The sequence below is a fragment of the Esox lucius genome, chromosome 13 (assembly GCF_011004845.1).
Source record: "Esox lucius isolate fEsoLuc1 chromosome 13, fEsoLuc1.pri, whole genome shotgun sequence".
Lineage (NCBI taxonomy): Eukaryota > Metazoa > Chordata > Actinopteri > Esociformes > Esocidae > Esox > Esox lucius.
The window spans coordinates 7,315,493-7,326,714 of record NC_047581.1 but is presented as its reverse complement, the minus strand read 5'-3'; the positions used below and the strand labels follow the sequence as shown (position 1 = coordinate 7,326,714).

At 40.4% G+C, this 11,222-nt stretch overlaps 1 protein-coding gene across 6 annotated transcripts; it reads right to left on the bottom strand.

The window, feature by feature from the left end:
• Window positions 1–551: 551 nt before the first annotated feature.
• On the bottom strand, window positions 552–9,079 carry LOC105008800 (glycoprotein-N-acetylgalactosamine 3-beta-galactosyltransferase 1). Of its 6 annotated transcripts, none has more exons than XM_029124446.2 (6): window positions 7,059–8,076; window positions 6,050–6,130; window positions 4,376–4,541; window positions 2,141–2,312; window positions 1,331–1,986; window positions 552–1,069 (listed from the first exon to the last, which is right to left on the bottom strand). In XM_029124446.2, the coding sequence occupies exons 4-6, from the start codon at window positions 2,295–2,297 to the stop codon at window positions 893–895; spliced, it is 990 nt and encodes a 329-aa protein (XP_028980279.1). In that variant the 5' UTR covers window positions 2,298–2,312; window positions 4,376–4,541; window positions 6,050–6,130; window positions 7,059–8,076; the 3' UTR covers window positions 552–892. The 6 variants fall into 6 exon arrangements, with proteins under 6 accessions (XP_028980279.1, XP_019907780.2, XP_028980280.1 ...); XM_020052221.3 differs by having other exon boundaries at window positions 7,929–8,076; XM_029124447.2 differs by lacking the exons at window positions 6,050–6,130; window positions 7,059–8,076 and adding an exon at window positions 5,001–5,314.
• Window positions 9,080–11,222: the final 2,143 nt, after the last annotated feature.

Genomic DNA, 11,222 nt, shown 5'->3' with positions numbered 1-11,222 from the left:
TACTTAACCAATATGGGATCTTAGAAGAACCCGTTACAAATGGGTCTGCTAGGATCCAACATGGGACCTCTGAAACCAATATAATTAATGATTGATTCTTTATGTACTGCCATGAAGAAACATAAATGGTTCCTTCTACAACCATTTAATGTTAGTTCCAAGTTACACTATATGGTTCTCTTGACCCAACACTGACAGAGAAGCTTGTTTATACCACACTTCGGACACATTCCACACTTTGATAATTTGTAACAGTAATCCTGTGTTATCATCCTGAGCTAGACTCCATAACTCTGAAGAAGACATATATACAATAGACTCTTGTAGTTCATATTTTAACAAAAGACAATAGAGGTGAAGGTAAAGTTTTGGGGAAACATTGAACATTTTTTATCGATTAATGCTGAACAACTTGGAGCAAATCTGCCAAGATGAATAGGCTGAAATCATTCTGGACTACTGTGTGCAAAACAGACTGTTAAAGCTGTAATGGCTTTGAAAGGTGGTTCTACCACATCTTAATGTGTAGTGGTTGAATACTGACTCAAGCATCCTATTTCAGTATTTTATTTTACTTACAAGTATTTCTCAACAACAAACCAATTTACAATAATAGATTCAGAGTCAGTGTTTACAAACAGAACAACATTTGTAAAGTTTTAGAATTGTTCAGGGGTTTGAATACTTTCGCAAAGGCACTGCAGTAATGAAACATTTCTGTGAGATTGTGTTCTCAGTCAACATACCTCATAAAACAAGTGTACAATATTTAATTAAAAAAAAATATTGCACCCATTGGTTATTGTCAATCTCTTACTTGATTATATGTATTTGCAATCTTTAAGTCTTTGTCCACAATCAAGTGCAGTCGTCTGTTGTTGATGTCTCTGTATTAATCAGAGACAGTTGTGGTGTTGTTACTCTCAACTTCAGTCGTTGTAACATCAGGGTTGTATCTGTACTTGTATCCGTAGGGCCGTAGATGGTAGGTGAAGTAATCCAGCATGTACATCTGTACAGGATAGATATAGTGGAATGACACAGCATGATCTGAACAACATTCTGGGCCCTGGGGGAAAGAACAATTGTCTTATTGAGTATATAATGAAACCTGTCAAGAACATGATCAAGCAGAAACTACAAAGCCATGAGTAAATATTTGCTAGTCAATCTGTATGTTCATAATCCACTGTGAATGCCAAACCCTAAGCACCAATGACACCTCTCTCATATACACATGATTAGAAGAGCATTACACGTTGCTCTGAAACTAATGGTAACATGATTTATTGAGTAAGAGTACAGGTGATTAGGTTTAGGCTACACTTACTTCTCTGGGTTTGTAGTGGTCATATATGAGATACCAGGGCCGTTTCCTAGGTTGCTGTTTGATCAGGTACTTGTCTGGTGGGTAGGGGTGAAACGTCTGTCTTCCCTTCACATCTCTCGAGTCCCCGGGCTCTACATTCATGGTCTCCATACACTTCCCCAGAGCCATGTCTTCTATGGTGGAGAAATGGGTACATTTCCCTTTGTCAAATCCTTCAATAAATCGTTTGAGGGCTTCTTTACTGAGAACATAGCCAGCTCCACCACTCATGTAACCCTGATGTACGAATGGGGCAAACCTTCGCCCAAAATACACAGGCTTCTTTGGGTCTTGTTTGGACAAGATGTGGCGGAGGTTTTCAATAACCACAAACGTGTCATCGTCGGCTTTGAGAAACCAGTCGTAGTCATTTTGGTGGTGTTGGTAGATGTACTGGAAGGCCCTGATTGTCTTCCAGTAAAGCTGGTCTCGTCCCTCAGAGACGTTGAGTCCCACTGTGGGGAAATCTGTCTCCACTGAGCTCATGTACAAGATCTTGTTACATCGTTTGGCCCAAGTTGCCCGAATGTGTTTGGCTCTAGACTCCAGGTTTCTGGGTCCAGTCATGATCCAACATAGTACTCGAACATTCTGGGACAGAGTGCTTTCATTCTTGTCTGGATGAGAACATTTGAACATCAATAATGGAACATTCATCATTTTCATTACATCATCTTAGCAAGAGAAAACCTTAATGTATGGTTTAAATAAAAAATCATACATTTAGCATTAAGTTCAATAAAAATACTAAATAAAATGTTAGTTACCTACCAAACAGAATGTTTTTTGGTGAACTGGTATGACCCAGAGGAAAAAAAGCTGGTTCTGCTGTACTGGGGTCAGAGTACACAATGTAATGCATGTACAGAAATCCTACACACAGCCCAGTCACAAAGAACACATGAGAACGTGTGATTCCCATCCCCATCTTTCAGACCAAACCCTATGAGAAAAGATGGGAAAGATAAAATACATGTTTATGTCCAGTCTGACAAGATAAAAACATGCAGTACCTCTCACAATTATTAATCTTGGACTTCTCCACATTAAATTAACACTCTATTAGCTGTTTTAGCCACTTAACACTAGAAAGTCCATTGTGCACAGTCCTGTGAACAAAAAGTGAACAAAACAATCTAAAAATTATTCAAAATGTATTACAAATACAAAACAGAAAACAATTGATTGTATAAGCACTTATTGCATGGGTACCTTTGATGCACACCATCTTTCATTCCTTTCATAAATTTACGCAAAACAAAATGCCAAGCAAACGCACAATTGAAAGTGGTGGAACAAGGGAACCGTTTCTCAAACATAACTAAGTTATTTGGGAAGTCATTTCTGAAAATGTGTGAATGGAATTGTGGAAATAATACAGACACACAATTTTCAATGTCATTGTTCCTTCCACTGTGAATTCATCCTACTTGTCCAACTGTCCTATATTGTAGATGTTAAAGTACAAATAAGACCACAGCAACTTTTTCACTTAAAGTACAGATCTTCTAAGATGCAGATAATTTTCCTAAACCAATTTCATTGGAATTATGCAATCCCAGTTCTTATCCAAGTATTAACCACCCAACTATTTCTGCCGACAGGCACTTTCCAGCGAGAGCTTGTGGACGCACAACCTCCCAATGTAGTGGCGCTTTAGAGGGGGATTGGCATTATACATTGGTTTTAAGTACCTTTTACAGGCTATTAACCATGTAACGGAATCTCACTCAATGTATTTTCTGTCTTGTATTTCCAGGGCTGTTTCTGTCAGCACTGTCCCGGCTCAATGTGGCACTGGATGCACAGGACACCTACTAGGTGGTACTGTCACAGTTCAAGGAAGGCATGACATGAGGCGCAGAGCGAGAGAAGGGTAACATTCTTTTAATGTTTTTTGTAAAACAAAACAACAAAAGCGCTGGCAAACCGCAAACTGCGGCACAACACAACTGGCACAAACAATTATCCACACCAGGTGTGGAAACTGCTGGACTTAAATAGAGTCCCTAATTAGAGGCAACGACGGGCAGCTGCCTCTTATTGGGGACAATCAAAAATACCAGCACAGAGATGCCTAAAGGCATAGAAATGCCAAGAGGCCTCCAGCCAGGTCAGCATAGGCGGCGGGGTTGGGAGACCGACCCCCCCCCCCCCCCCCCCATTCTGAGGAAAACTATGATTTGTCCTCCCAATTTGTCTCCGCCCAAAATATCACTGTAAACATGTCATTTCAATAAAATGAATAAGACGCAATGAAGTCACTTGTGCTGATTATAGACACTTTACACCGTGTTTTTAAGTTTCAAAAGATTGCGATCCTCTGCCCTTTTCCTCAATGATTTGATCCACTGCCCACCCATCAGAAATTGACAGTCGTTGGTGGCTGACTTTCAGTAAGTAGTTGAAAAGGATGTTAGATATTTATTCATTTCTACCACTCAATACAATGATAAAACACATTTCTAACCGTCACCTTCCTTCATTTTCGTCAACATTGAATTACAGTTCACACTTTATGTTGGTTAGCAGTTAGCTGATGTTTGCTAGCAAGCTAATGTAACATCAACCAGTGTTTGCAGCTGTTTGAATATGAGTCAATGAGAGATGCTTGCCTTGCAATGTATGTAGTCTTCCTAATCTGGCAAGATAACTGTGTCCCTGTCAACCATCTGAAAGGCACTCAATGCACGTAACTAACATGATGTTAATCCAATCAGTTAGTTTTATGTTGGTTTATTTTAGGTTGTTCACACACACAGTAACGAGAAAACCGATGGTGCAAACTGAAACAGTAGGACAGCACTACTTTTGATGTCCCCCTCAAGAATTGCTCTTGAGAAAATGTCATGCCATTGTCCCCTCTACAATTGTTACACCATGGTTCCTATATAACTGAAGGTTTACCTAGCTTAGATTTCCAAGTTCTTCATTGGTCTTGTACTAAGTGTGACACTCTGATTGCAAGCATAATAAATGGGAGCATATAAGTTGAACCATTTTTACCTTGTGACTAAAGGTCAGCTTGAATCTTTTTGGCATTTCATCAAGGTGCTTTCTCCACCATTCGAGCAGTCCTTTACAACATAACATGTTTTGCTGGTTGAGGGTCAGACTGATTCTCAGCTTCAAACATTCTGTCAGGCTGCCAACCTTATCCATTCCTGGTAGCCTGAAACAATTTCACATTAATACTAGAGACCTACTTGTGGACGATCAACATAATTCGATTTTGCTTTAGTTTGTGTTTCTGTCATCAGCATTATATGGTTATCTGTGATGTCTCTAAATATGGATGATTTAAGGTTGTCTTTAAATCAGTGCATATCACATTGATTTGATGTCAGCAATACATTTCAAAAAAGCTGGGACAGTGGCATCGAAAGACTGGAAAGGTTGTGTAATGCTAAAAAAGCCTGGTGGAACATCTCACAATATATTAGGTTAATCGGCAACATGCAAGTAACATCTGTGCTGGCAAATAGTACAACAATTTGAGATAAAAATATGTTAACCTAAAATTGCAAAGACTTCGGGGATCTGATCATCTGCGGTACATAATATAATTAAAAGATTCAGAGAATCCAGGGAGAGATCTCTGTTCAAAAGGGACAAGGCCGAAAACCAATACCGGATGTCTGTGATCTTCGGGCCCTCAGATGGCACTGCATTAAAAACAGACAATTCTGTAGTGAACATCACTGGATGGGCTCAGGAACACCTCCAAAAAAGATTGCCTGTAAACACAGTACATCGCAGCATCCACAAATGCAAGTTAAAACTCTAGCATGCAAAGAAGAAACCAAATATAAATAAGATCCAGAAACACTGCTATCTTCTCTGGGCCCTAGCTCATTCAAGATGGACTGAGACTTAGTGGAAAACTGTCCTGTGGTCTGAAAAATCTTAATCTGAAATTATTTTTGGGAATCACGCCCCATCCTTCGGACTAAAGAGGAGAGGGATCATCCGGCTTGTTATCAGCCCACAGTGCAAAAGCCAGCATCTGTGATGGTACAGGGGTGCATTAGTGCACATGGCATGGGTGACTTGCACATCTCTGAAGGAACCATTAATGCTGAACAATATATACTGGAGTTGGAGCAACATATGCTGCCATCCAGACAAAGTCTTTTTCAAGGAAGGTCTCACTTATTTCGGCAACACAATGCCAAAACACATTCTGCACGTATTACTACAGCATGGCTCCATAGTAAAAGAGCTTGGGTGCTAAACTGGCCTGTTTTCAGTCCAGACCTCTCACCAATTGAAAACATTTGGCGCATTATAAGTGTAAAATACGACAAAGGAGGCCCCGAACTTTTGAGCAGCTGAAATCCTATATCAAGCAAGAATGTCAAAACTACAGCAATTGGTCTCCTCAATAACACACTCAACACATACAGAGTGTTGTTAAGAAGAGGTGATGCAACAGAGTGGTAAACATGCCCCTGTCCCAACTTTTTTCAAACGTGTTGTTGGCATCAAATTCAAAATGGGCATGTATTCTTCCAAAACAAATAACGTTTCTCAGTTTCAACATTTGATATGTTGTCTTTGCACTATTGTCAATTAAATATAGTGATTAAATAATGTGCACATTATTGCAAACTGGTTATCTTTGCAAGTGTCCCAACATGGAAACGGGGTTGACATGATGGGTGGATCATGGAGTGTTACACTTAGCCTCTGTGGTTGTCTGTCATGAGGAATGCAAGTGGCCAAAATTGTGAAATTAGGGTGTGGCTCCAAGCAGTTTAGCTGTGAACAGAGGTGGAGATAAAGGTTTGTGTCATTTACATTGGTGAGTGACAATAAGAATGAAACTGATTCTATACGGTCTGAGGGATTTATTGTGCTCAACCAATACAGCAACGCCCTTTTTAATCATCATCATGATTCACCACTCACATGCCATCCCTCCCCCTCCAAAAATTTACATTTTACCCCTTGACAGTGACAGGTTTTAAAGAGTACAATTTGCAGAGGCACTTCCAGAGCAAGCATGCAGCGAAATACAAAAACTGTCAACCGATGCTACAATTCAACAAGTCCAAGCGCAGATGCAGCCTCACTGATGTGCCCTAAAAATGTATTTCTTGGCTCTGGGCTGACCCCAAGCACGTAGTACAAAAAATATACTGTATGAAGTTAGATGACTGCAATTTTACCAACATTTGGCCAGAAGAGGACTGGTCACCCCTCTGAGCCTGGGTCCTCTCTAGGTTTCTTCCTAAAATTCGACCTTCTTAGGGAGTTTTTCCTAGCCACTGAAATTCAACACTACTGTTGTTTGCTCCTTGGGGTTTAAGGCCGGGTGTGTCCGTAAAGCACTTTGTGAGAACTGCTGTTGTAAAAAGGGCTTTATAAATACATTTGATTGATTGATTTGCTTTGAGTGAAAATCTTCAGAAGTGATTTCATAGACTTATGTCTGCCCTAATAACTATTATACCTATATAACTGTTATACACTATACCTTATGTAATGTAGCTCACTCTGTTGATTTGAAAGTTACGTTTTGAGAAGCTATGTTTGGAGAGGGTTCAACAAGGCCTATATTGGACAGAATACCATCCCCACTGTGAAGCATGGTGGTGGCTCACTGATGAGCTTTAAAGGCACACCCATTTTCATTTGAGCACAACTGTATGTGTCGTATGTGGGTGATTAGGACTTTAATTTATACCATGCCTGCAACCTCTCTCCACGTTCCCCCCTTGCCATTCTGTTCCTTGTCGTCCACTTTGTAAGTCCTTGGGCTAAGTCCATCTGCACTAATCCGTCGGCTCCCAGGCACCTGCCACTCCGCAATCACCGTCACGTAGTATTCCAGCCCATGGCTAAGTGTCAGTTTGTACAGCCCACCACCCACACAAACTTACAACATACATGACAGGCATGGTATAAATTGCAGTTCTAATCACCCACATACGATATATGCACAGGCAAATACCGTGGGTTGGTGCCTGGAGATATGGATATACCCTAATTTGTTAACTATCAAAACATTTTTGAATCTTCTATTCTCCCCTCATTCTTACCTTTCAAACTGATATTTCCATCCATATGAATTAAACTCCTCGAACAATAAGGCATGTGCAACATGTGTTTTCCACTGGCTCATTACATTTCACTAATTTCATGCTTTCATTATGTGCACAATGCTGCACTTAAAATGTTAATAAATAGGTCTAATTGTAGGTAAAATCAACATTGTAAGTCAAACATTATGATATGTCCCATTAGCCTTATTTGATATGGTGATATGTTTAGACTACTATAGGTTAATGAGTAAATATCTGTGATTGGTAAATTTGACAATAACTATACACAACTGTTATTCAAATGATATGAATGTGACTAAAACTGAAAGTTATTTTAGTATAATATCATGTGATCGATGACATCCAAAGCTTCATTTGACCAAGTTCTTTTCAAACCGGACCACAATACCCTACAGTGCACAAATGACCTAATACCGAATCAACACGTCTGATACTGTGGCGCAACCGTACTATTCCAGACTGATGTTTACATGGTTACAGTTTGATCCTACCTGTTTCAGGTAAAATGATTTTGTTGAATGCAAAATGTCAGCCTCTCTTCCATTATTCCATTATTCATTAATCCTTACCACCTTGCTACACTACTCCCTTTGTACTACCGGAGTCTGACACTGCCTTGCTAAGTCCGATAATGGACGCTTTCAGTTGTTACAGGTACCTGTCTACCTCGGGAAACTCACTGCTCCTATCCCTGCATTTCAGGTGCACGTGCACCTTGCACATTCTGTTTGCCTTCATTGCACATCAAGCGTTGCTATCGTACTTGCATTTGTACACACACAACTATTATCACTTGTAACATTACACTATACTTAATAATTGTAAATGTTCTACCCTCCTCTATTTGACTTAATTGCACATTTAGTATTGCCATTTGTGCTGCATGTGCCTTCATTGCACATCTATACATTCCACTTATACATTCCACGTAATATTTTATTTACTTAATACTTGTACATTATCTGCCCTGTCTTATTTGCACTTCTGGTTAGATGCTAACTGCATTTCGTTGTACTGTACTTGTACTTATTCAATTACAATAAAGTTGAATCTAATCTAATCATTACTCCGTATGCACCGATAATGACTGAGGTAAGGGCTGGTTGCCACGATTCCCACAAAAATGTGTACCGCTCTGCGCTAAATACAACATTTCTAAATAAACATGTGACGTTACATGTTGTACAACAGATGTCTGTGCTGTGCATTGTGTTGGAAAGCTTCGAGCAATAAAGCGTTTTTGTGAAACAAGCCTCAATGGTTCAGAAAGACTCAGTTTCCCAGGCGCATTTAATAAAATAACTTGAACTATAACCAAAAGAAACACTTCAAATGAGATGGGACAAAACAACTGAAACATAAGGCATATGCCAAACAAAGACCAACAAGAACATTTAGAATAATTTTTTAAATTGTGTAATTCAAACATAATCTCTCTTCATTTTTAGATAAAATGTTGAGGCTCTAGCTAGCAGGAATTGATAGTTAGCACATAATTTCCAATCCATCTACCATGACAATTGGTCACGTATACTGGAAAAAATTGGCTTGCCTGTTCACAAAAGATTTGTCCTGGTCTTCTCGTTGAAGTATGGAGCAACATCGACTTAAACCAAAAGTGAGTTTTATAAGCAAGAGAACAAATAAAGAACCTCCTACTGTACCTGTACACAAGGAATGTTATCACACCGGTTTATTAACTGGTTTCAAAGTTCATAAATAAAGAAACCATAGACAGGACACATTCACTGGGAGAACAGAGGCCATTTAATATATGTCAGGACTCAGCCCTCCTGAGCTGTTTGTCTGTCATTACATCTCCCCGCGTACCGGTCTCCTTGTTCCCGGCACTCCATGAAGGCACCACCACTGATCCTGAGCACCTGCATCAGTCTACACACCTGGGGGGCTGATTGCCACTCTCCCTATAAATAGGAGAGTTCTGCTTTCAGTCCCTGCCGGATTATTGTACAGCCACGTAATTATTACCGTGTTCTCTACCTAATTAAGCAAGCTATTCTATTCCCCGAGTATCCTGTTTTTGTTATCTTCTGCTCACTGTGTTTTTCCTCCGTTCGTTTCCAGCCCCTTGTTCCGAGACCCGTCCTGTACCTCCCTCCCAACCACCTTTCTGCTTCCCGTATCGACCTTTGCCTGGACTGACTCCCCGCTCTGTTGACCGAACCCTGCCTGACCTTTTGACCATTCTTGCCTCCCGGACTTCGTACCACTGCTACCCACTATCAACCCTCCAACAATACATTCATACCCGCCTACGTAATTCTTACGAATCTCCACTATCATCTCCGACTACTACGATACACATCATCATTGTCCTTTTACCCCGGTGTCTGTATCTGCTTCTGGATCTTACCTCTGTCCTGAGTCCCGGGAATCATGACAATATAGGGTAGCTTGGGGTTAAACGCCTCCCTAGGTTAAACGATCCCCCACACCCGTAATTATCCACCAAACCACAAAATGATGGCAAATTTGATTTCCACACATTCCTTGGTTGCCACTATTCTTGTTCATCTAGAAAATTTAGTTGAATCATCTCAACTTAGCAAGAAATTCCACAAAAACTATCTGGACATAAGTTGATCTTAGTTTTTGTCATTTAGAAAACATTGTCATGCGTTGTGAAGAAGGTAGACTTCTAAACTGAGTTTTGATATGTCAATAGGAAAGGCTAAGTAATTATAATCTTTGGGGGAAAAATTTGAATACTTTTTTACAGCAATCCTGTTTTTTGTGTTGATCCTGTTTGGGGCTAAACACCCCCTCTCCTTTGGGGAAAAATGCCCCGGTGGGTATTTTACCCCTGAGAATATATTCGTAAAATACAACAAAATTACAACAAGAATTTGCTGAAATATAACAGAAACTCCCATTTACATAATTTGGCATTTGATTAAGATGCAATAACATAGAATCATTCTGCCCAATATAATTTTTTAAAATTAATTTGTATGATTATAGTCAATATATTCATATAAAAATCTGACCAATCAAGGCTTTTTTTTGGTCAGAAAATATAGATTTCCCTTAAGGGGGCATTTTACCCCAAGTTACCCTATACCTGAACAAAATCAAAAATAGAAAACTGGATAAAAGGACTGGGATAACAGAAAAAAACTGAAGAATAGACAGGACAAAACAATGTTACCTAAGGTAAAAACAAAGACCAACAGGGAACAATGGGGAAGCTGGATCTTAAATAGGGTTTGTGATGATGGAAAACAGGTGCTAGCAATTAATGAAGAAAACAGGTGTTTGTGGTTAAATATGGGAACGAGGGTGTTCTGGCACTGGCGCTCTGCCCTAGCAGCTGTTTTCCTTGTTTTCTGGCTGGTGCCTCACCTTTGGTGGGTGGGGTGGGGGGGGGGGGGGGGGGGGGGGGGGGGGTAGTGTCACATTCAGGCCATGGAGCCTTGCAAAAAGGTCTCCGTGAGCAACCAGAACAGCCGAGCCTGAAAACATGAACAAGGACCAGAAGGGGTCAGCTTTGCACCGGGGCTGACGAATGGACGGTGGGGACAGTGCAGGAACTCATTGGCAGCTGCCGGGCCGGGCGTCCTCTTCGTACTTCTGGATCCGCCTCCATGGGGTCCCGCGCCGGAGCCGGTACAATGTAGTTTCCTGAAGATTGCAGGCACCCCTCACAACTGACGAATCCGGTTGCTGGTATTCCTCTGCTGGGGCAGAGTGTCCCTTCTCTTGTGGATGATCAACATAATTAGATTTTGCTTTAGTTTGTGTTTCTGTTATCAGCATTATATGGT